This window comes from Trichoderma virens (genome assembly GCF_000170995.1).
Source record: "Trichoderma virens Gv29-8 chromosome Unknown TRIVIscaffold_6, whole genome shotgun sequence".
NCBI classification, from domain to species: Eukaryota; Fungi; Ascomycota; class Sordariomycetes; order Hypocreales; family Hypocreaceae; genus Trichoderma; species Trichoderma virens.
The window spans coordinates 376,212-401,190 of NW_014013743.1; the positions used below are offsets into that span (position 1 = coordinate 376,212).

Below are 24,979 nucleotides of genomic sequence, written 5' to 3' on the forward strand. Positions count from 1 at the left end.
CGATCTAGAAGCTACAAATCAGGAACAAAAGCTCCGTTTTAAATCCGTAGGCAGATTGATGTTCCCGAGGCATCCATACTTGTACATAGTATGCATGATGTCAGGCAGCATGCAGTACAAGTTTACTAGTAGTACCTATTACGGCACAAATCAATCAGCGCCTACCCTATAACGACCAAACAGTGACTCGCACCGTATGCACACTGTAGAGTACCAGATTTAGATTAGATTGCAACTTCACAAGATGCACACACGATGCTAATGTGAGCCTGATGGTCAGGCAGCCGTCAAAAGCCCACTGGCGATTGCAAAACAAAATCACATCCGAGGATATTCATCCGCATGCCGGCGTGCTTTTATTCAGCTGCCTAGCTGCAACGACAAAACACCGTCACCGCCTGCGGTCATAAAGTGGTGCCTAACGTCCCTCTTTTTTCTCATCCTTTCTGATGTAAAAGGGATGCTCAGCCGGACTCGATTCTGAACAATTAGACCATAGCAAGCGCTGCTTTTCTTTTAACAATGGATGCCTCGGAGAATGATATTGATGTGTATCTGCACAAGCATTCCAAAATCCTGCTCGGTGAGTTGGATCAGAGCCTTGTGACTTGTCTGCGGAAGCCGGACGGCCGAGGGGGAACCCGCATACGACGATGGGTGCGGATCAGGGAGACTATGAAGGCCACTTGTGTTGTGAGTTTTTGAAAGAGAAAGAGAGGGAGGGAGAGTGTATGTGTCTGTTGCTGACGAGAGGCTCGGTTGCTCTCTAGATCTTGGATCAGTTCCAGGAACTGCCTCAACTGCTGGATCCGCATCTGCCCAAGTGGATTCCCTTCCTGGCAGAGTCATATCTGGAGTATCTGCAGACGCGGCATCGACACAACCGCGCTCCAGAGCAGACCAATCTGCTTGCTCCCCTCGACTATGCCATATCAAGGATTCTCTATTCGTTCTGCAAGGTTCGCGGGGAAAAGGTCATCGTGCGCTTCCTCAATGTTGAGACCAAGTATCTAGAGCTCATTCTTTCAGCTGTTGAAGAGGCTGAAGTCGACGCCGGCAAGGAGAAAAAGGACTTCCTTGCCGAACGAGCTTCAAATGACGGATGGTCGTGGGAGCAGCGTTACATTGCGCTGCTCTGGCTTTCCCACCTTTTGTTCGCGCCGTTTGACCTGTCGACCATTTCCTCTGCCGATCTGGATGAGGGTGGCGTGCCGTCTATTCCAGGGTTCAACTGGCCTGCGAATGTGCCGGGTCTTACGATGAGAGTTATCCCTCTGGCTACCAAGTACATCGCCTCTGCAGGTAAAGAACGAGATGCTGCCAAGGCTCTCCTTGTGAGACTCGCGATGCGACGCGACATGCAGCAGATTGGTATTTTGGAGAGTCTCGTGCAGTGGTCTTTGAAATCTCTACGGCCTCAAAAGGAGACTGAGATTGATAACCCATATTTCTACATCGGCGTGCTCTCTTTCCTGGCTGGAATACTGCGTTCTGCATCCGAGACGTCATATATGGACAAGTATTTGCCTACCATATTTGAATCCGTGCTCGAGCTATCCACTGGCGAGGATGCAATCTCAAAAATCATCATGTCTCAGGCATCAGCACGGAAGATGATGCTGAAAGTCATCCGCTCGCTCATCGTTTCGCTATTGCGTTCTTCCCGGCGAGATATGAAAACAACGATCTTGGTAGAGAATGCAATCGGTTACTTCCTTGAGAGCCTCTCTGACAACGACACTCCGGTTCGCTTGTCCGCTAGCAAGTCACTTAGCATCATTACATTGAAACTGGACCCAGATATGGCATCCCAGGTTGTCGAGGCTGTCCTGGAGTCCTTGAACCGCAATGTGCTTTGGAACAAGACATCAACCAAGTCAGGGGCCAAGCCGGTTCGCGACTTGTCTGCTGTGAATCCCTTGGAATGGCATGGCTTGATGATGACCTTGTCGCACTTGCTCTATCGACGATCTCCACCAGCCAGCCAGCTCTCCGATATCTTTCACTCCCTTCTTCTAGGATTGACTTTTGAACAGCGCGGTGTGTCGGGAGCCAGCGTGGGATCCAACGTTCGCGACGCGGCCTGCTTTGGTATCTGGGCATTGGCTCGCCGATACACGACTGACGAGCTCCTTGCGGTGTCCACCAAGTCAGTCTACGCGGCCAAATCTCACCCTGTGACGAGCTCCATTCTGCAAGTTCTGGGCACAGAGCTGGTGACGACGGCGTCCCTAGACCCGGAAGGAAATATCAGGCGCGGAGCTTCAGCCGCGCTGCAGGAACTCATTGGCCGACACCCAGATACCGTGGAGCATGGCATTGGAGTCGTCCAGAGTGTCGATTACCATGCTGTGGCTCGAAGATCGCGTGCCGTCCAGGAGGTTGCTACTGGTGCGACAAAGCTGTCAGCGCAGTACGGAGAGGCTGTTGTCGATGGCATCTTGAGCTGGCGGGGAATCGGCGACTTGGATACGGGCTCGAGGAGAGCTGCTGGCTCTGCCTTTGGCACGCTTATAGTACAACTGTCTGATACGGGCTCGGCAACGCCATTTTCCCGCTTTGAAGAATCGATCGACTCGGTGATGGATCGCTTGGGCAGTTTGCAAAAAAGACAGGTGGAGGAACGACACGGTTTGCTGGCATGCTTTGCTGGGGTCGTGGACGGCTTCCCTGAACTTGTTCAAAAGGCTCAGGGAAAATTGCTAGACCAAGCTACTGTCCGCAAGATACTGGGCTACATATCTGGAATTCTTGAAGACTGCAAGAAAACCGAGTATCGCAGGCCTGAGCTTATTGTGGAGGCGGCAAGTCGCTTGGTTGTATCCTCTTTGCCCATCATCCAGGCTGCAACGTTGAGCGACTTTTCTTACGACAAATTAGAAAAAGGAAGCGATGTATTATCTATGGAAAACACAATTAGGTTACCAGATATCGCCTCAGCCTTTGGCTCGGCACAGCAAATCCCCGAGATGGAGACGTTGATCTCAAGATTGCAAGATGTGATGCCACAATGGCTCAGTAAAAATGAGCAAGAAACTGCCGAATCAGCCTCCGCAGCTGGCTTGATGCTTCTGTTGCTCTCTTCACTGGAAGAGCGTAGCAAGATTTTGGAGCAGTGGGCCAAGCTGATCGCAGCCAAACCTGGAAGCCGATCGGTCGTCACTGGAAACGGCTACTTTCATGTCATGGCAATGGCGCAGCCTCTCTCGCACAGCTTGCAAGATGATTCAGGGAGTGACGTCGTATGTGCTGCGTTTCTTGAGCGATGGAGCGTCGATAGCGAGGTTGAGACTAGGGTCGCCATTCTGCATAGTCTTTTGAGCAGCCGCATTCTGAAGGACAGGCCGACAGTTTTCTTGGATCTTCTTGCGGAAGGTCTCAATGATTATACGACAACGGCTCGAGGCGATGAGGGTTCCTTGGTGCGGTTCCAGACTCTCAAAGCCATCGCAGTTCTCTGGGGGGACATTGGTCATCCTACGACTCAGGCAGACTGGGTAGAGGCGTCTGTTCGGAAACTGATTTACAACATTCTGCGGCTCTCTGCAGAGAAACTGGATCGTGTCCGTCGCGTAGCAAAGGATGTTATTGCGCTGCTTATGAGTGAGAGGTAGGTTTCTTTCTTGCAACTACAGGCCCCTGTTCCCAGTGAAGTATCACATACTAATTCGTGTTTTCTTTCAGTTCCGTTGATGAATCGAAGAACTTGAATCAACCATCAAGAAGGACTTACTTTACCAAGTTTCTGAGTTTTTCATCAAAGGCCTACTTTGCTCTACTGCTCAACCTCATCCCCAAAGACGCTCTCCACCCGCACATCATGGCCATAGTAAGCAGGGACGAAAACTGGATGGCTGGTCTCATGGCCGGCTTCGTTTCTTCGGCGGACACTGGAAACGAGGACCTGGTCATTGCGAGTCGAGCTGCACTCACAGAGTATTGCGAGGAATCGCCTGAAAACCTGCAGCGAGTGTGCTCCGCACTATTACACAATCTGAAGACATGCCAGGGCGAAGACCGGATCATTGTGCCAACACTGGAGATTATTGCGTTCCTCTTCCACACGGGGCTTTTCCAGCGCTGCCAGGGCATCAGCTACCGCGGGCTCTGCCTGCAGACGCAAAAGGCGGGATATAAGACGGGCAACGTGCGCAAGGTCATAGCCTGCATCAAGGTTTACGGCGGTATTGCGGCATCAGCTGGAACCGCGAGCGGTGGAGATAATGTGGAGGCTGGAGCCAAAGATGCGCGGAAGAGGCTCGGTGCGCTCATGTCGCATCCGTGGCCGCGGGTTCGCAGCGCTGTGGTTGATGAGATTTGGGGGCTTATGGGCGGCGAGGAGGTAGTTGGCATTGCAGAGGGAGAAGATGGAGAGCGAGAGGATGATGGTCATGGGCTGACGGGTGTGGATTGGGCGAGTGCGGATAAGGGCCAAATCAAGGCCTTGGTGACGGAGTTGAAGTTGGAGTAGAACTTGTTGTTATGGGATATTAGTTGTGGCGTAGCGTCTTTGTTTCAGCCACCGTTGGCATAGACAGATTTTTGGGGAAGCTAAACAAAGATATTACAAAAACTAGAACTATGTAGTCTATAGCCCAAATATGAAGCACAAGCATGTGTGATAGAGCATTGAGGAAAATTGACGGGCAAGGCCGTATACCTGAGGTGGTGACATGTATCCCCGCCTTGAACACTAGGCCCGGCAGTTATGCGCCTAGCAATAGAGTGTGATGCGCCATCGTGACCACGGGTAACTGCAATAGGAAGTATGCGTCATAATGTGATATCATTCTTTGAGGCAGCACCCATCAAATCTGTAGACACAATATGATGCCCGCTGTACATAGAGTTGTCTGGAATGATGGAATGCACTACCAAGTAAATATTCAGGTATATACTATTGTCGTGCCTCCACTATTTTGTCCACCCAAGGCGATCGACGGCGAAAGAAACCAAATAAATTGAGTCGCTGCCTTGGTATTCCATTCATTCCATACTCAGTTCTACTTCTCACAGGCACTGAACCCTCATCTTTACGTGATGGAACCCAAACGCGAAGAGACCAAGAGGCGTGACAGCGATAGGGAGGCGCATCTCCGAAAAATATACGGAACACTGCCAAATCGAGGCCAACTCCTCGACCATCAACTCGAGGTATAACTATCCATCCAGTTCCCAGTTTGCGCCACTTAATGTCCGCGACCAAGCTAATGTTTGGAAATTGTCGATAGAAAAGAACCTTTTTCGACTCTGGCGATTTTGCGCTGTCAAAGGCCCGCAGATCTTCCAGTATGGGCAGCGTCACGACTGGCAGTGAGCATCCGAACCGCGAAGGCATCTCTCAACCGTTTTGCCCGGTGCCGGGTCTGAGCAATCTTGAGCGGTCTAATTCGAGGGAACAGAAGAAGGGCGAGGATATATGCAAGAGCCATCTCAGTGAGACGCAAAGCAGCAAGAAATCCTAGGCCTTGGGTCGATACGAAACGGCGTTTTTCAGGTTATTCCAACAGCATGGCGGTTTATTTTTTGGGTCTTGAATAGGAAGAGACGTTATTAGGGAATAATTTTTAGGGAGCTCAATAAAATGGGAGCATTTGGATTTGTATCCGCTGTAGCCACATCCATCACTCTCTGCAACTGGTTGATAACAGCATGTTTGTAGGACTAGCATCTTTCGTACCTTGGTAACCGCCATAGCCGTAATACCTTTACTTTGTTCGTTCTACAAGTTGTTTGCCTCGGAGGAAGTTGTCATGGATATAATATAGTATAGAGTCTTTGTTTCAGCCACTATTGGCATAGATATGAGAGTAGACAGAACCAAAGTTTCTTTACTGTATTTACCTAGTGCCTCTGATTTTTGGTAAGTAAAGGGGAATATTCCATTCTTTTATAATTCCCGTGTCAGCCACAAATAATTAGGTGAAATTTAAGTGTTTCTCTTTTGCTATCCTGCTTTTAGTCTTTTGACAGGAGCTAAATACTGCAGAGAAGTTGAAGACTTTCCTATAGTATCCTGAATTTTTAAAGAGACTCGGCTTTTCGTTGAACGTTTGCCCAAAAGACATGGACACAATGCACTTGGAGATCTCCTAGTGTTTTTGCCTGACATTAAGACAAGCTTAGCTTCCTCCTCCTGAATTGAATGGCTAAAACTGCTGCAAAACATTAAGTCATTGTAGTATACTAGGCTACGCAATAAAAAAGTATTGCTAGCAGTAACGCTGGGAGACTTGTAATGGGGCAAGGAAGAAAATATATATATACTACGTATACCAAGTAAAAATATTTAAAGCTACTATTACTGTAAGGTTACATTGCCTCCTCCTACTTAATATAAGTGTATACATTAGGTAGTTGCCTCTCCTGAGGGATAGTAGTTAGCAAGTTATCTCCCAACATCATCTGGTCCGTACGTACTGTGACCATGATGTTCTGACTCTATACGACCTCACCAGAGCCTGAGACTTATAGTTACTATCGGGAGGTGAAGAAGAGTAGCAATACAGTCTTCTGTATTTATTAAGTCAAGGCAAAAGATCCTCTATCTCAAAGAGTTTCCCAACGATGTAATACTGTATTATTTTTTAGAAAAGCGCCTCAATTCTCTTGCTCGCGTAAGGGACACCTATGCAAACATATTGCCCAATTCAACGAAATTTTTTATCCAGTCATAATAAAGTCAATATGGTACCTGCGAAATTTTATCCAAAGATAAATTAATTACCGGTTAAGGGTGTGATATCGTCGTCTAAGGGTGTGACATCGTCGTCTAAGGCGTGACGAAATCGTCTAAGGGTGCACCATCATGTCCAAAGACATGGCATCTTTTTGTAAACTAGTCTGTCAGACTGACAGCCAGTTGGCAACGCTCCGATTGATTGAGTCGACAGCTGCCCACCACCTGTCAGTCATCAATATAAGAAGCATCCTTTCTTCACCTCCCGCTGAAATTTCTTCTTCCTTCTCTTCCTTATCCTTCTTCTTTATCCTCCACCAAGACTTTGTTATTGTATGTACCTATCTTGCCCCAGCGTAGGTGTGCTTAAACTATTACTGACTGATATAACAATAGTACTATACCAAGCAACTCGAAGATGCCTCAAACACGCAAGGCAGCCCAGAAGGCTCGCGCCCAGAGCAAGGCCGATACCGCTACCCAGACCACTACCCAGACTCAGCGCGCTGCCCAGGTTGAGCATCTCCGACCTATTTCCCTACACTATGCCCCAGGAAATATACTGTGGGACGATAACGACATTAACGGAAATGTCGCTGGCATGACTTCTATTGCGTATGCAGCCGTCCTTATGCTTGAGACTATTGTCGACAACAAGGCCTCCGAGGCTGATCGCGAGGAAGCTAAGAAGATGCTGGAGTATATTGGGGGCAGCGAGAAAGTTAAGGAATTCGGCAACAAGCTTCAACAACGCGTCGGTATGTCTGTGCCTGTCACGACTATCTTTAAGCAACTGTTCAATGAAGGACGTTAGGAATCGAGCCCTTATACTGGTTTGCAGATGCGTGAGGAGGTGCAAGAGGCTATAGCGGAGGGTTCTGGAGAGAGAGGCAACGGCGATGGCGATGGCGATGGCGATGGCGAGGAGAGAGGCGGAAGAAGAGAAGAGGCCCCTAAGGCGCAAGAAGCAGTGGCGGAGCAGCAAGGAGACCCTACCAAAAGCCCATACTTTAAATAAGAATGCTTTAGGATGGAGAATAGGACGAACACTAAGTTAGTGGGAGAAGGAAAGAATACACGTCGCGAATTGAGGAATGTACATTAAAAATTACCAAAGAAGTGAGGAATTGTCCCAACTTAAAATTCACAGCACCAATTTTCCCAAAACATTAGTTATTATTAGTAAAAAAAAACCACACCGTCTGTATATAAACAAAAAAAAATTCAATTGATCAGAAACAATTTTAATCCAGACGATAATAGTATTCTGTAGTTTGCTTATTTTGCGCGCGTATATATAATACGCAGTTGGGAAAAAATACTCAAAACAGACTCCGGTGCCTTAGCCTTTTTCATGAACTCTTTATGCTCTTTTTGAAGCTGGCGCTCCAGGTCATCAGGGTTAATCTCACGCGCTGAAATCTTCTGCAAGAAGTCTTGCAGCATATTGATTGTCTCGCGCTAAGCTGCCACTGGCCAAAGTTTTTCTGCAGACTTTAATCAGTACCCCAAGCTGACTATCCAGCACCCCATCGATTAAAAATGAGTACTTAACGAATACCGTAATAACGCAGAATAAAGATCTTTCTTTTCAGTATTACTTAAGTATATATACAGTTCCTGGAGTATCTGCTACTACCACTACTCTCTGCTACTACTGCTACTCTCTGCTACTACCGCTACTTTCTGCTACTACCGCTACTCTCTACTACTATTGCTACTTTCTGCTACTACTGCTACTCTCTATCATTATTACTACCTATGCCGCTTTGAATTCAAGAACGGGATACTAAATAGTGAACTTGGGCTGCTGAATAGTCATTCCCTTGAATAATATTTACAATAGCTAACTAATAAAAGTCAATCTTGTTGTCTTTCAAATAGGGAATACTAAGTATCAATTTGGTATTTCAACCAGTCACAATACACTTTCATTACAACTCCAAGTGCAAAATCGTCTTTGCAGTATCACTTTGTTTATTCTCCAGCAAAAGACAACGTAGCTGATATTAGCCTGTTATACTTGTTGTCTAAGACTGAAATATATTTTTGCAAAGTAAGCTTTAAGAGAGTAATAATATACATAGTCAGCACCTTTCAGAGGACCTCCTGCTGCCTCAGACGGAAAGTCAGAGGGAGGGACGTCTGACGTCCCTATATATATTAGTTTAACCAAACAGGTAAACAAAGACAATATATCATCTTACACTATTACGTTCTCGTTGCTGTTTGCTACAATGTCTATGTACTTCGTGAGCTGTAATAGCACCCCAAGTTAGTTATCCAGCATCCTATGGAGCTCTTACTCTCTGTATCCTTTTGTATCAAAGCTAAAACAAATACACACTGATGTTATGCAATAATAAACAAAGTAGCTGTGTGTATATACTTGATTGATATACTCCAAACTATCTAGGGGCTCGCAGACTGAGACGTATGGACGTCTCCCTAGCTTTAACTTTGATTTGACTACTTGACTACGGGAGCAGGTAGTGCTTGATACTTCTGGTGTTTGTATCAATATTTAGTTTGATGCTACTTACAGTTATATATTTCTCTGATTTATTTTTTTTCGCTGCTTTCTGCTGCTATCCCAATTATCACTACTACTATTACAGTGGTATTTTTTCTGGTAAACTGCTGCTAAGTAAGTAAGTACATAGTGAGATTTGCAACATCTACCAAAGGTATTGTCAGAGACAAAGGAACTAACTAACAGCGAAAACGTAACTAAGGTTAAACTACTTACAGTGGCGTGAACGCAGGTATAAAAAGGAAGTGTTTTCCTTTGTGTTTAAAAAGAGGCTAGAGATAAATACAGTTTTTATAGTTTACTTACTTAGCTGCTTAGTCTGTGCTGGCTTGCTGTGGTTTATCTCTTCGATTAGTACTCTTCTCTTTGTGCTGTAACTTTTGACAGGTATTATCTTACGGAGTAAACAGTTTCCAACAGACATACGTCTGCACCATTAACTACAATATTGCATTTGTTATATTACTTTACCTTAGGCATTGTTTAGCAAAAGACAAAGTCGCTGATGTTAGACCTCTACAGCTGTAACCAAAACTAAGATGCCTGTGTCTTTACTATCTGCAAGGTAAAATATACTTTAACAAATATACACCAAGGCTACCAACTGTAATATTGTATTTATAATATAACTGTATCTGTGTTCTTTATATACTGACTTACTTAATGTACCCTGTTACCTAATACTGTATAAGTAACATAGGAGAGGAATAATTAATAAGTAGCTATGTTTAACTACATAGGGGACATAGGGAAAATGTTTGTTGATATATCCTCTGCCTACGTTGGCATTAATCTGGATTTTACATATCTGAGATATCTGCGTTTTTTAACTTAACGTTGGCTGCGTTATGCAGTATAACGTAAAATAGATACCGGTCCTCAATACCTCTGATCCTCTCCCTTGTCTGACTGGTTGTTTCCCAAAAAGGTTCGTTAACGTAACCCCAGCCCAGTCGTCCGTAGCGTAGACTTTTGGGTCTACAGTGAACTGTACTAATTGCAGCTAGCTAAAGCAGGATGTCCAACGTATATAAATTAAGGCGTTAACTAATTTTACCAATAGTAAGCAGACGTCTTGGCCGGTTACAATTGTTGGGCAGCAAGGCAATAGTATTGGTATTTTATATTTAGGTATACTATATATATATATACATTTGGATATTGAGTAATAGCTACATCCAATACTCATTTCCTCAGTTATAGGTAATAAAGTTATATATATAATCCTACGTTGTTTATTTTTTATAGACGTCTGTGCTGGAGTATATAAAACACAAAACAATGTCACTAGATCAAAGAAATAAGTATACAGTGAACTAGCTATTATACCAAAGGTAAGTGTATTGTATTTATCTCTGAATCCGTTTAACAAAGGGAGGCAGCTATTTCTGTAAGTACTTTTGTTCAAACTACACTACAAAGACAATCTTGAACTTGGATATTTTTTTTCAGCTGTTTAGTATTTAAGCTCCTGACAGTTTTTAAACGGGCAGCTTAGGCTATAGCAGTACAGTGCAGACACTCTCTCGCTGTAAAAAGAACTCAATACCTTTCGAATTGCTTAGTAGTCTCAAAACGTAGTTATGAGTTTAGCTTGACAAAGTCTTTATGTCTTCAAACCAAGGTGCAATCCACTCAAGAGCACCCAGGAAAATAAAAAAACATAGAGAGTAAATTCCGTTTGAAACATAGTATTTGCACAGGCTATAGTTACTTAGTATGTATGCTGTTATGTCTTCACTTATAAAAGCTCGCTAGGTGCTGTCTCTTAATGCTACCCAAACTAATACTCAACGGCAAAGCTATACTTGCATAAGTCTATAGGCACCTGTGTACCACTAAATATACTTACCCCCCGCTGATATATCTCAGCGCAGGCTATCTTTCATCTAATAACTACAGAGTCCCTCACCAAGACACGACGAGGTGTCCCTAGTCTCGAACTTCTATGCCCCTGCTGTTTCCAAGCCCCACCAGAGCAGCTTTACTATTGCGACTTCTCCGAGACGATAGTTGCATTGCACCGTGGGGCAATTGGGTGCCTTTCAAGCTACATAATGCATCCAGAATTCTGGAGGAGAACGGCTTCTCTTGAGTCCTGACGCGCGCCATCGAACGACCCAATCATTCGTTCAAGAAACGAAAGTTCCCCGTGCTGCCGATGCATAGTTTGCTGCAGAGCTCAGTGGCATATTGTTGCCATGGTGACTAGAGTCTGGGAATCTAGGTCTGCAAATCACCTCAGGCTTTCGATGTTTACCTGGGCAACAACAGGTGCAGCTCCAGGCCCAAGCACGTACCGCTCGAATATAGCGATCCGCGCCATATTATGCTGGAACATTCGACAGATGGGCGTCTTTGACCTACTGAGCGCTTGTATCGCGCGTCTTGCACGAGACGGGATTCGAGAAACAGCACCCATCAAGGAAGACAACACCAGCGAGCAGAAGACTGCGGCACTGACAACGCAGGCCAAGAATAAAACGAAGCTATCCGTGAGCACCAGCACGCTGCTAAGGCCAGCGGTGAATTCCTTCCGAAAATGCAAGTACAGAGGATGCCATTATGCAGAGACAGAGAAAATCTCCCCTGATCCACCATCTACAACATCAAACAGAGGTCAAAGGGTGCCAGCGCCACTTTCTCGGACAACAGCTTGCCTCCCAATGAACGCGGTCTCTCAAGCAAACTCTGAACGAGTTGATGATGACTTGAATATGGAAATGAACAAGAGTGTCGTATTGAAGCAGTTCAACGATAGGAACGAACGAAACGACGGGCGGTATCGTTCATCTTCCTTGTGTTTGTTCAATTTTTCAAGTAATGAACAGTCGTTTCTACCGATCTGTGATTACCCTGGATTGTCCTATTTCTGAACTTGCGCAGTGTTGACCAGGTTGCACAGTTTCGATAACAAATGAGGACGTCAGAAGACGGCATAGAGACCTTGCTCATCACTGCACCAGATCTGAAGGCATGACATGTCTGGAAGCAGGACGTAACCTCAATCACGCAAATGTGTAAAGAACCGGGCGTCAGCGGACCAGCAACGAGAGATTATATAACTGATGATATGGTAGCAATTGCAGCGAATCTCCGACTCGATTATTCAACAATCTATTCAACGATCTCTTCAACGATCTCTTCAACGATCTACATTACCGTCGCAACCTCAGCCGTGAATTATCGACGTCAGGAAGCGACCTCGACCGCTGACGTGCCTCAGCATCATGAACTATGATATAGATTACGCAGTCGCGCTCGAATCTTAAACTACGGCTCTTCTATCGTATTCCATGAATGATTGTCGGTGTATAGCTAGCAGTAAGCGCCCATCTATCTGTAGTACGATCGATTGCAGCGAGCAAAACTCAATAACGAAAGGCTCCCCCAATCATCAACACTCATGGGATTTCTCTCGTCTTAATTTTTGGTAATGTCCCAGACACATGATGAACTCTCTCTACAAAGGCCACATGACTCGTAACATGATAGCAACTGCCCCTTTTCCTTGCCCTACGATCCCGAGCCATAACTAGAACGACGCTTGTCGTTTGACAGCAACGCCTGGTAGACATGGAACTTTCTTGACGACGATCCAAAGCTGTGGCGCCCCCTACTTGAGTGCCGATGCCCGTAATTAACTATTCTAGACCTTCCAATTTCCAAACGCGGTTGGTCGTGTAAACGAGCTGAAGTATTCTTGACATAACAAGATCGTATGAGCTGACCGAATGAATCATGATCAACAGCGCTTGTTGGGCAGCCTCGCAGACTAGAAGCAGCCATCCCTATACCCCAGATATTCAGCTCGTGGCTAGAAGGTAAGCCACGCTTCTAGCCTGGAAGACTTCACATCGCCACAGAGAGCCTTGAGAGCGCTGCTCAAATAAAGTTTCTCGCCACCACCAAGTTCATCAAAAGTCAAAAAACCAAAACCGCGTATTGTTCAGATAAACGACTCATGCAGCCCTGGTTCGACGCAGTGGCAATGTGTCATTCAGCTTCTCCTAATTTGACGCCACTTCTTGTGGAAGATGTCTAGCTAGCTTCTAGCAAAGGTAAAATTGCTTCTGATTTCGCCAAGGCTTGAAATGGCGACATTTCTCCTTGAACTCCTTGAACAAGTGCCAGGTAGTGTAGGAGGGAGTACAAGCATGTACGTCGTGATGAAATTAGATACTGGCATCAAGCCTTCGTATCAAGTTGTGAAGTATGTTCTTGGGGGATGCATGTCCCGCTTAAGGGGCGCGATGAAAGCGCAGAGTAGCACAGGACTCGTACCCCGTAGTCTGGGATTTAGCGATCCAATAGTTTGTCACTCCATTCATGAAACGATGCAGGGCGGCCGTTTTGCAGCAAGCAACAACACGTGGGAGGGACAACGGTTGGGCGATTGGCGGCAACGTGCCTTGACCCCAGGATTTTGTTGGCAGTGTTGCTGGGATGGCTCGTCTTGCAGGGATTGGATCTTGGGGATTTTTGCTGCCATCGTTCGGCAGCACGCATCCGTCAGCACCGATAAGACGCTGAAACGGCGTTATCTGAAGCCATATACTGTACTACTCGTATCTTGCGCTACATGACCACATTTCGGGCCTGGATTGTTGGGATATCGCGTGGGGAGCTGTCGACACTAACTGGTGCGACCGCCACCGAGATTCGTTTAGGCTGGAGATTGAAGCGAGGACATGCAATTCACCAGATCCGGCATACAGTGTTATCGCGTGCACGAACCATGCCTGCAGGATGGTGGTGATAAGCTTATGTCCCAGGCATCCATGGAATGGAAGCGAAAGCTGCAGCCACTGGACCCTTGAGGCAGAATCTGAAGCATTGTAACCGTTCCCTGCTGCTTCTCTCAAACATGCATTGCATTCTCTCACGTGGCTGGTCACAAACAGCCCCAATCTGCATTCTGCCCACGCAGTTGAGAGCTAGTCCAGCCAGCGAACAAGGGCAATATTAGGTGCTGATGCTGATGGCCGTCTCGCACGTTTTCCATGTGAACTAGTGATGATGGGAGTTTTATCAACACATGGCGCGAATCGGAACTTTCCTGTAACCTTCAGGGTCCAGGGCAAGAAGCGCAGGGGAAACATTTGACGCTCGCCATTGAGCAAGCCGTGTCGCACTATGGCGGTCACAGGGCCTTGCGCACAGACATGGATGCAACAAGACTCAATATGATGTATGTGCTGCATCCATCCAGCGATTGTTGATGGCGTCTATTCCGTATCATTCACCGAGCGAAAAGGTTTTATGGAGCGTCAGGATGGGAAACCCGGCAGCGGCCACCACGCTATGACGTGTGTACGAGCATGTACCTTTTCTTTTCATATAGCGTTGCAAGAAATCGCTCCATCATATTGTGCCTGCATGGTACTGTCTTGAGTGAGAAGAGCGAGAGCAAAGAAAAATCTGATGGACAAGCTTCAGCCAGAACGGCGTGGCGCCTCTTAGGGCCATCTTAACAGCGAAAGAGGTGGATTGGCATTCGGACGTGGTAGGTCATTATTCCCGATTTCTTGGATGAATGGAAAAAACGTCTTGATGCCCCGTAAAGGCTATGAATAGTTTCAGGTTGGGATGAATGCATCCTGATTGCTCTTGGCACTCGTTGGCAGCACATGTAACGCGTCAAGTCTCGCCATCAATCGACCAACAACAGCAACAACAATGTCAATGTCAATGTCAATGTCAATGTCAACAATGTCAACGCCAACGCCAACGTACTGTGCCGTATCAATGAGAGAGATATTTAGACAGAAAAGGGCCAACGGCAGAGAGCACCCCCGGAACGGAGTAGGCAGCTCAACTCGCACGAGAAGCGCATCGGTCCGGCGGATAGAAATTTCAGCGGTTGGTGGCGCCAAGGGTTTGCTGAGATTACCGTTTGCTCTGGACAAAGTAGGAAGTTGTAGCAATCAGAGTCGCAGCATTGCCGACACAATTGCCGCTTGGCCATTAGTAATCTGGAAAGCTGACAGAGGACGTCACGTGCACTTTGGATTTTGAACGCTTCAGCGCTGAGGACAGTACAACACTGTCAAGCCTGTCAGCTCGCATTTTCTTGTAGCGGTGCAGCAAAGCAAGCTGAAGAAGCCAGAGTACTGGTACTATGTACAATACTGACAGGTCCGTACTCGTCCAGGCAGGGTTGGCGAAAGGGGTCAGTCCATTCATGCATGGCGTCTGGTCGAGGTGCCCACGCGGAACCAGATTCCGAGAGGAGAGAGGAGAGCAAATCAAAACATTTTGACAGCTCCCTGGGGCCCGTTTCCCCTGTGATATCGGCGATGGCCCCCATTGATGCTCGTCACTCACATCCTGATATGGAGCAAGGAGGACTCCATAAAAAGCAGCGGCTCCAGTGTCTGTAATACTTTGGTTTCCACACGTCGGACCGCTCCATGCTCCGTACATGCAGTGCCTCATACCGGTATCCGCTTCTCCGTATAATCAGAAATGAGACGGGATGGATGATACAAAGTGAATCAACCAGTGCTTATCGCAACGGTGGATCGAGTGGTGATGGTTACAATACGATAGGCGAAAAGCCAGAATTTACAAGAGATGGCGTGATTTTACACTTTTTTCTTCTTTTCCCTGCGCCGCTGTGGCGGATGGCGCACAAGGGAGAGACGAGCGAGAAGAGACAACCTCGCACAAGTCCGGAGAGGTACCTGTGCAACGCCGTCGGACAGGCGCCGGGTGACAAGCCACGACCACGTGATGGGATAGAGACTGTGCTGTCACAGCGCGGGAGGCGCTAACATTTCCGCGTGGGAGACAGCGGGAGCGCAATGTACCCAGATGGGACTGACAGGTGTACTCGTGCGGAACGGTACCCTCGTATACGAACTTGGAAGTACAAGCAGCAAGTACCGATGGCCTAGTGACATCTACTACCGCCCCCAACCTGATCGGATTCCACCTTTATGGAGATTGCCAAGAGCAAATATGCAGGCAGAGAATACTGGTGCCTAGGCATTGGATTGTGATATGGCTGTTGACTGTGCATATCAATGCCTTGGAGGAATTTGGTGATGCTGGCCAAGCATTTTGGCACAGTGACAGGGACCCCGCCCATCAATTGAATTTCAATCAAAGTCATGACGTACTTGGAACCCTTACTCCGTAGGTGGCTTAGTCAAGACGCATTGTCTTTTTTTTCAGCGCCTCCACTGCCAAAGGAGCTGCTTGATGGTCAGCAAGGTATTGTGAGATTGCAAGATAACAATAACCCTAAGCACATACAACGCCGACAATACAGTAACGACAATGCAGACACGCGTACTCGTACCTCGTAGAAAACGCCAATCAGGGGCTCTGGCTGATTTCAACTCCCAGCACGGATCTCTAGTTCGTGGGCAATTAGGGTATACCACTAGCTACCCGGCGCCCGCATGCATCGAGCCGGCTAGCTTTTGCGCTCACCGCATTCCATTCCCCTCCAGTCAAGACTCAATTTTCCGTCGTGCTATAGAGCAAAGCGCGAGAAAAAGGGACAAGGGGATGGTATCAAGTGCAGCGCCTGCAAGGCTCGAAAGAGGTGTGGTCCCCCCCCAAAAAATATCCGATATGGAAGTTGGCTCGTTCTTTGCTCACTGGCACTAATGCAATTTGCTTCTCTTTAGGGCTGCCTGTTTCAGTCGACCTTTTGGTTGCATATGCGTAGAAACCACTGAGGGGCCCGCGCGGGAGTCAATATCGCGATCTCATCGCATCGCATCGCATCGCATCGCACGTAAAGCTTTTGCTTTGTCCCTCCCAGCACCGGCTCTTGGGCTCGTTGATGGGCCAGCGGGGAGAGCTTCAGGAGCCCACCTAGTGGCCAACGCCTCATACTGCTCCGTGCGCGCTGCGAGAAGAGGGGCTCCATGGCCTCGGCTGCTCCCAGCGTTGCGGAACGGCCTTGGATGCTTGGATGCGTCGCAAGTTTTTGCTTGGTTGCCAATGGATGGACTGGGTCTTCAGCCCCAGAAGGCGTGCTGGGTCGCCTTGCCAGCAGCCAATCCTCAGCGGTCGAGATGACTCTGGTGGGTGGGTTGTATCATGCCTCTCTCCTTGTAGGTACGAATGGGTACGAGTGCTCGTTTGAGCTGAGTGTTTGCATGCACAGGCACGCACACATGTGCTCCGGATGCGTTGTGCCCTGCGAAGTTGCATGCCTTTGCCCTGAGGATGGAGTAGTATCGCCGAGAGGACCATCTGGGCACATCGCCATTGGGAATGCAACTGCCACACATGTGATGCGCTGTGCCACTCCAGTTAGGCGGTGCTTGGAGATACATAGTACAGTACGTGTATCCCCCTCTTACACGTACTTGGACTGCGCCTGGACAACCGCCGGGCCGAGGCACCGCGCTTTTGCTGTCCAGGGCAAAAATCACCTGTTGGGGCGTTTGGGCGGCGCGCCAGGCTGTCATACTATTGATGTATACGGAGTATGTAGGAGCCAGAAACTGGCTTGAACAAGAAAATGCACCGCTCAGGCCACCCTCCCAACGCTCGCCTCGTGGCCACCCGCCGCCGCTTGAACTCTCAGAGGCCGGGGGCCATGTACTGCAACTTTGGCCGACCGACGCAGGTACTTGTCAGACCCGCGGGCTGCACCTAGCGCGCTAGGTTCCTGCAGGACAGGATCTTCGTACTCCATACTTTGTGAGCGTTGCTAGCTTTAGATCAATGTCTCAGAGGGCATGCGGAGCCAGAGAGACACACGTGAGGCTCTCATGGCACCGGCCAAAAGCCACCACATCATACCGATCGCCTGCTGAACCACCTTTCACGTAAGATGAACAGCGACCTGCTGAAAAGGATGGAGAGCCAGGCTGCAGTTGGATGCAGCATCTGAGAGCATCCAAGAGCATCCAAGAGCAATCCCTCCTTATTACTGCCGGAATCAAGCAAAAGTACCTTATGCGGTACCTACCTGTTATGACGAGTGGCGGGCTGAGATAACGACGCGAGACAGATATCTTACCGCACTTGTACACAGGCAGGCAGAGAGATGAGACGACAGACGGTATCGCATCCTTCAGACAGGCATCAGAAGGTTAATTTGGATATCGGCGGAGCCATGCGCCTAGCTCCTTGCAACATCAACGCAGCAGCGACACGCAATTTAGCAGCCCCATCGTGTCTCGCCCTTTCGCGCTCACTCCCGTCTCTTCTTCGTGGGGCCATCATACTGTACTGTACAAAGTACATGCTTGATAGCCTCCATTTTTTTTTTTCGGGTGGTCGCCGTCCTTGGCTGCGCTGTGGCTTCGTGGCTGTCTCCCACAATAAACGTCTTCTCCCCCCCCTCCCCCCCCTTGAAAGGAAAATTTTGCCTTTTGCTTTACCGAGCTCCGACCGTGTTCCATCTGGTGCCGGGCTGTTCCATTGCAGCCCTGGCGCTGGCATGCGGCCTCTTCCTTCTGCTGCGAGGCACTCTCTGGGAGCTGGACTACTGAGCCTCGTCTTCAGCACGGGGCAAAAGTAAGCTGCTGGTGAGTTAGTCAGTCGGTTAGTCTGCCTGGCTTACCTGCTTGGTGCAAAGGCTCCAAAGGCTCCAATGAAGATTGCCGGTGGCTGACGAGACGAGCATCGCATTGGGCAGAGGCGGTGGCCAATCCATATCAGATCATCGACGGGCAGTCAATAGATAACCACCTGCACTCGTAGTGACACAAGGCCCCCCCTCTCTTGTCTGGCGTCTGGGCCCGAAGGCTTGCAGCATTTGGGATCAGGAGGGCTGGATTGGACGGGGCTGCAAATCGTGCATCGTGTCGCGCACCAATGGCGCTGCGCCACTGCACTCCACAACCCCTGCCCAGTTTACTGAATCGAGTAATTCTACTGAGGCACAAGCTAATGGCACTGCTAGCGACAAGCCCAGAAAAAGAGACGGGGTTGACGGGCACCCTGAATAGCACCAGGGAACGAGGACTCGGGTCCGTGTTATGGGGCCAGCCCAGGAGACTTTGTGTGCTACTGCGCTAACAGATGCTGTACTGTGCTGTACGAGCAGATACTGCTCTACTTGTGAAGTACCTTTTGGATGTTGTACGGAAGATACCGCCTGGTTGGTTTTTACGAGCCCGTGTACAAAAGCTTGGCAGCTTTGTCAGCGTATGTGGGATAATTTCATCAATATCGCCGACTGGCCTGGGCCTCTAGCACGGCACGCCGGTCTCTCGTAAGACAGCTCAAAGGACAGCCAGCCAGCCAGGAGGACAGACAGACACCGCTACTATTGCCTCTGTAACCTATCACGCGTACAGCAGGTAGTGGTGAAATCAATCCCTCAATCGACAGCCCGGCCCTAAGAGTTCTAGCCCCGACCTGGGCGAGAGATACGGCGCTGCACTGTACTTGCATGGAACCTGCAGGGCTCGACCGACAGTAGTGCTGAATGGCCAGTCGCGGCTAATTGGCGAAGTCGACTCTGATGCGCGGCAGCAAAAACCTCGCCCAGCAAGGCCCAGCAAAGCCCAGCATGGCCCAGCCCAGCCACAGAACTGGTGCGACTGCAAGTGGTTAGCACCTGTGCTCGTGTGCAGCCCTCCATCGCCTACGGCCAGGAATGTATCGCCAGGTACTTTGCTGCTAAATTAACTCACTAGCCGGTGCTAGGGATTGCCTCGCACGCCACCGCATCCGGGGCTGCGCTGCCTCTCAGGTCCCATCTCCCGCTGCTCCAGTCTTATCAACGACGGAAATCCTTGCCCTCGCTGTGTCTTGGCGTTGCCTTCTGACTCCTCGCTTTTGTGCATACTTGTACAGGTTTACATGTACCTGCACCTGCACGCACTCCGTCTCTTCTCTCGGCCGTCCATCCATCCATATCTACTACTTTCCACAACCACTCACTTGCCTTACATTACATACACCTTACATACACCTAGACAGGGACAATTTCATCCCCCTTGCCATTCCCTCACTTTCTTTTCTTATTCTTATTCTTCTCCTTCTTCTGCTCCTCTATATTTTCCTGCTGCTGCCCCCGACCTGATCATCCACCCCCCGATGTAACCGCCTGCTGCGGCCACTATACTTGCAGCGTTCATGCAGCAACCCCTCCGAATCCCGCTATCCGACTCGACGCTCCCGCCAGCGCAGCGCACCCGCCAGCACCAGCACCAGCGGCCGAATGCCCTGGAAGCCTTGCTGGACAGAGACTCCAGGTCCCTAGCGCGCGCGTTTCTCCAGCGGGACATTGCCAGCGACCCGGCATCAACACCAAGATCAATACCATCACGACTCTCCTAACACCAGCCCCGAAACCCGCCCCTCCTCGCTCGTCGAGCCCTCTGCGGAGGTCGACGGGCGCGGGCCAGAGCAGCAAAGCCCGCCATGTCCATCTACTCTGAGCCCCCGGCGCTGCGAGACTTTTCCGAGGACAAGCCCACGCTGCTTGTCTGCTGGTGGGCCACAATCTTCTGCGCCATTATGATCCTGTTTCGCATCGCCGGCCGTTTTATCCGAACCGAAAGGCTCTTCGCCGAAGACAAGTTCGCCGCCGTCGCCCTCATTCCCTTGTTTCTGCGTATGGGATGCATCCACTTTATCCTCGTCAACGGCACTAACAACGCCGACTTCACCGGAGTCACTCTTACCCCCGAAGAGCTGCACAAAAAATCCGTAGCTAGCGGCCTCGTTCTCCTCAGCCGCATACTCTATGCCGCAACGTAAGTAATTCGCATGCTTACGATAGTACTTGCTGTTTTGTGGTGGACTGGAATGGGATGGATGGATCTAACGATGGGACCGTATAATTTGGAAAGAAAAAAAGAAAAGAAAAGAAAAAAAGGGCATATTGACTGACTGATCTTTGGACTACAGACTATGGATCCTCAAGGGCACTGTTCTCGAGTTTCTCAGGCGAATCACCGACCTGTCATGGCAACAATCACAAAAGTACACGCTAATCGCCATTCGATGGGCCCTGGGCCTCACCTTCATTGCCGTTGTCATTAGCGATCTCGTCGAGTGCAATCCCTTCAGGCATTACTGGCAAGTCTTGCCCGACCCCGGCGGTCAGTGTCGCCAGGGCTATGTCCAGCTTATCACCATGGCCACCTGCAATATCCTAACCGACCTGATGCTCGTCATCTTCCCCATTCCCATCATCGTCCAGAGCCACATGCCGCTTCGCAGAAAGATCCAGCTCCTCATTCTCTTCTCCCTCAACTTGTCTGTCGTGGCGGTAACCCTCTACAGGGTTCCCCGTATCATCGATGTCAACGGCCGACAGCAGTACCGATCGCTCTTGGCGTCAGTCGAGTTGATTTTTGCCACGGCGTCGGCAAATGCGCTTGTTCTGGGCTCATTCGTCCGAGACAGAGGTGTCAAGAAGCAGAAGCCCAGGCGATCGTCAACCGCTGCCGAGTCATTCGAACGCTCCAACACCATCCGACGGCCAACCATGCACAGGCAGTGGGGTAGCGATGAAGACTTGGTAAGGGATGTTGGCCTGGCCGTTGAGCCTGAGCTCCGAGAGCAACCAGACAGCCCGTCGTCCGATCTTTACGCGCCTATCCAGCCGATGAGTTCTATCGGCCGTGACCCCCAACGGCAGTGGGAGCAGCAGCAACGAGAAGAGGGTGCTCAAGATAGCGCCCAGGAGAGTGCACAGGCGAGCCAGGACTTGTTAATCTACAAGACTGAATCTCAGCACGAGTCCAGAAAAATGTCACTGTTTGATGTCGGCGGTCTTCTCGAAGACGGAGCCGGCACAAGCAGCGGGAGTTTCCGAAGAGGGAGCAGCTTTACCTCGTCCTCCCAAGAAGCAAGCTCCTCTCAAGCCCCTCCAGCATCCCGAAAAGCTAGCACGAACGGCGTTCGCCGTGGCTCAACAGCTCTGTTGCAGGATCTGGGCGGTCTTCTAGGCCCCTTGAACTCAAAGTCGTCGGTGCGTTCCAAACACAGAACTGGCACCGAACTGCAACCCATCCCGCAGTCTCATCAGGAGCATCATGCATCCCGAAGCGAAGCGTCAGATCTCGTACTCATGGACCCTGGTGGCCTGTTACGATCATGAACCCGAGACGCACTCCACGGCAGCCGCACCCACCTGCCGTTTACCTAATTGAAAAATAACGAACTAATCTACGACTTGATATCACGAATCTTTTAACTCCTTTTTGGGAAATACCCCTTTTTGAACTTTTTTTTTATCCATCTTCACACTTATATCTTTAGATATGGCCCGTCAGGCATGGCGTTCACGAAAGTACTTTTCCCTGTATACATATATACACATATATACATATGGTACACTTCTTTTCTTTTTTTTTCTTTCTTTTTTTTCTCTTTTCCTGGCATCAAGAAGAATACCTAGGCGGATATGATGGTGTTTTGATGGCTTTAGCATATCCAGGTTTTTTTTTTTTTGGCGGAGGATGGAGAGGGGTCGCAAGCGATGAGAAGAATGAACGGAGCGGGAGGTGACTGTGTTTTGTTTTATTGGCCTGATACTCTGGCTAGCATATACCCCGGTGGATGCCACCGTTTTTGAAGAGAAGTGCCCTGTATGTCTAAGGCACGGTTGATGATGGGATGAAGAAGACGTGGTCGATAGATGAGTTGAGAATTGACACGAATTAAACGTACATTCCGAAGAATCTTGATGTGCTAGTCATGTGTATTCAAATACCTTGGTATGCAAACCTATCGGTGAATGATACATGGTATTCGTGTGGCTTTTGAAGATTTGAAAATGCTTGGTAATTTATTGAATTGGTTTCTTTCGTAATTCTAGTAATAAACCCCCCCCCAAAACGCCAGCTTTGACACTGCAAATGCAAAATAATATATCGAACAGCGTTGTCGCTGCACCCCCTCCAGCTGAGATAATCCAACTTGAAGTTTTTCGTTTTTTTGGTTACTTCTTCGCGAGCACATGCCCCCTTCCCCATGTCGTCGTCCTCTTCAATCCCCATCCCCGACGTCTCCCTACTCAAAAAATTGGAAGATTCGGGCTGAACAACATTCCATTAAACGCACAGTCGGTAACTGGCATATCGACCCGCCGTCTCGCTGACTCGGATAATCTTGACAACCTGCCCTCTCTTGAGCCCCAGATACCGCGCCACGGGGTCCTTTTGCAGAATACGCGGCAGCTGCGTCTCCTTGAGGCGGTACCGCTTAAGCAACGCAATCTTCTCCTCGCGAGAGAGCAGCACGTGGCGGGGCACGAGCTCGTGGTGGGTGATGTTGACGAGCAGGTCGTCCTCGAGGAAGCACTCAATCTTGGCGAGGTTCTCGACGCTGGCGAGCGACTTGCGGGCGGCGGGGGACAGCGGCACGTGGGTGACCATGATGCCCGTCTTGTAGTTGTTGGAGATTGTGTACTTTGCAAACTGGCGGATCTGGCCGACGCCGAACTGCTTGTCCGTCAGGAACTCGACCCAGATGGGGCCGCAGTCGGGCACGGGGTCCGGGTTGGAGGCTGTGGCGGGAGGGGTGTTTTTGCGGAGCATGGAGTCGCTGGGACGGGCGGAGAATTGGAGTTTGGCGCGGCTGTGGTTGCATTTGTTAGTATTTTTTTGGTGATTGGGTTACGTAGAAAAAAAAATGATATTTATAGATTGAGGGGGGAGACGGAAAGGGCGTCGTACTTTACGGTGCCGTCGGGATGGCAGTATTCGTCGCGGAACCGGTCGAGAGAGATGGTGACTTCGTCTTCGGCGAGCTCGTACTCCTAGATCGAGGCAACGCGGTCAGTCAAGCAATTTCGAGGATACGCCCAAATAAAAAGAGGCAGTAAATATGAGAGAGAGAGAGCATACTCGGTCTGCCACCATCTCGTGAACAGTCCTCCACGCGCGCCAGAGTCTCACCACCTCCTTGGACTTGGCATCGTTGGGCAAATCGTCAATCATCTTGGCAGGGCTTGATGTATCGCTTTTCGGAAGAGGGACTCGAGGAGAGATCGAGAAAGGCCAGAGGTCGGAGGAAAGGGGCGGCTGCGCGTTGTCGCGATGGTTTGGTTTTTTTTTCTGCTTCCAAGTTCCGCTGCGCAGGGGAGATGGGCGGTCGTTCAAAAATTGTTTGCGCAGCCTTGCATTGGCTGGGCTTTGCTGGGCGATTTGCTGCGGCTTGGAGCTGATAAGAAAATGTCATGTGACTCGGCTGATAAGTTAGTAAGCGATAACGTGGCAACCCCAGTACTTGCAAAAGAAAGATGTAGATACCTACCTAGGTTGTGATCAGATGAGAAGCGGGTTTCGGGCCGAATTGAAGCTTCCCCGTGGATAGTTTAGTTGGTTTGGTAATTTGAATATTCCGAACCGATTCAACACAACAATTGCAATTCTGAACCTCCTCGTATTCAAGACAACAAAGAAAACGGCTGGCTGTTGCGGCGTCTCCAAGGTTCCAAGGTTCTCATTGGCCCGCATCTCCCTCCCCACCCAATCCCACTTCGGAAACCTCCGCAGCCCAAAAGTCCTTTAGCACAACACAAAACGAATATATTGCTGGGTGCTCTGCTCTAAACAGCTCCAACTCCCGCACTTAAAGTTTCTCACTAAAACTCGCCGTGACTTGGCACCACAGTGTCCTCTACAGCACTGGTCCTCAGTGGACGCTGTAACATCTCAATCGCTAGAAATATACCTGTAAAAATCCCAATTGCGTTGCTGCGTGGCTTAAAGGGTCTGTTGGATATCAAAGCCAAACTTATATTGCCTTTTTTTTTTTTTTTTTTTTTTTTTGCGCCTTGGGTGTGGGCCCCCAGACCATTGTATAAAAACGTGGTGCGTCCAGGGTAA

At 49.1% G+C, this 24,979-nt stretch overlaps 6 protein-coding genes across 6 annotated transcripts; 5 read left to right on the plus strand and 1 right to left on the minus strand.

Annotated features, from left to right (window-relative positions):
* Positions 1 to 522: 522 nt before the first annotated feature.
* TRIVIDRAFT_151070 (uncharacterized protein) lies at positions 523 to 4,471 on the plus strand (the record flags this gene model as incomplete). Its single annotated transcript, XM_014100982.1, has 4 exons — positions 523 to 693; positions 771 to 3,610; positions 3,727 to 4,342; positions 4,382 to 4,471. The coding sequence occupies 4 exons, from the start codon at positions 523 to 525 to the stop codon at positions 4,469 to 4,471; spliced, it is 3,717 nt and encodes a 1,238-aa protein (XP_013956457.1).
* A 569-nt stretch (positions 4,472 to 5,040) lies between these two features.
* On the plus strand, positions 5,041 to 5,465 carry TRIVIDRAFT_221518 (uncharacterized protein; the record flags this gene model as incomplete). Its single annotated transcript, XM_014100983.1, has 2 exons — positions 5,041 to 5,154; positions 5,232 to 5,465. The coding sequence occupies 2 exons, from the start codon at positions 5,041 to 5,043 to the stop codon at positions 5,463 to 5,465; spliced, it is 348 nt and encodes a 115-aa protein (XP_013956458.1).
* A 1,343-nt stretch (positions 5,466 to 6,808) lies between these two features.
* TRIVIDRAFT_200569 (uncharacterized protein) lies at positions 6,809 to 7,697 on the plus strand (the record flags this gene model as incomplete). Its single annotated transcript, XM_014100984.1, has 3 exons — positions 6,809 to 6,906; positions 7,076 to 7,437; positions 7,549 to 7,697. 3 exons carry the CDS (start codon positions 6,809 to 6,811, stop codon positions 7,695 to 7,697), a joined length of 609 nt encoding a protein of 202 aa, XP_013956459.1.
* A 3,716-nt stretch (positions 7,698 to 11,413) lies between these two features.
* Positions 11,414 to 12,428, plus strand: TRIVIDRAFT_221520 (uncharacterized protein; the record flags this gene model as incomplete). The annotated part of the gene is made up of 3 exons (XM_014100985.1): positions 11,414 to 12,014; positions 12,118 to 12,232; positions 12,293 to 12,428. 3 exons carry the CDS (start codon positions 11,414 to 11,416, stop codon positions 12,426 to 12,428), a joined length of 852 nt encoding a protein of 283 aa, XP_013956460.1.
* Positions 12,429 to 20,558: 8,130 nt separating this feature from the next.
* On the plus strand, positions 20,559 to 22,245 carry TRIVIDRAFT_54271 (uncharacterized protein; the record flags this gene model as incomplete). The annotated part of the gene is made up of 2 exons (XM_014100986.1): positions 20,559 to 20,893; positions 21,048 to 22,245. 2 exons carry the CDS (start codon positions 20,559 to 20,561, stop codon positions 22,243 to 22,245), a joined length of 1,533 nt encoding a protein of 510 aa, XP_013956461.1.
* A 666-nt stretch (positions 22,246 to 22,911) lies between these two features.
* TRIVIDRAFT_84202 (uncharacterized protein) lies at positions 22,912 to 24,206 on the minus strand (the record flags this gene model as incomplete). Its single annotated transcript, XM_014100987.1, has 3 exons — positions 22,912 to 23,726; positions 23,825 to 23,907; positions 23,996 to 24,206. 3 exons carry the CDS (start codon positions 24,086 to 24,088, stop codon positions 23,201 to 23,203), a joined length of 702 nt encoding a protein of 233 aa, XP_013956462.1.
* Positions 24,207 to 24,979: the final 773 nt, after the last annotated feature.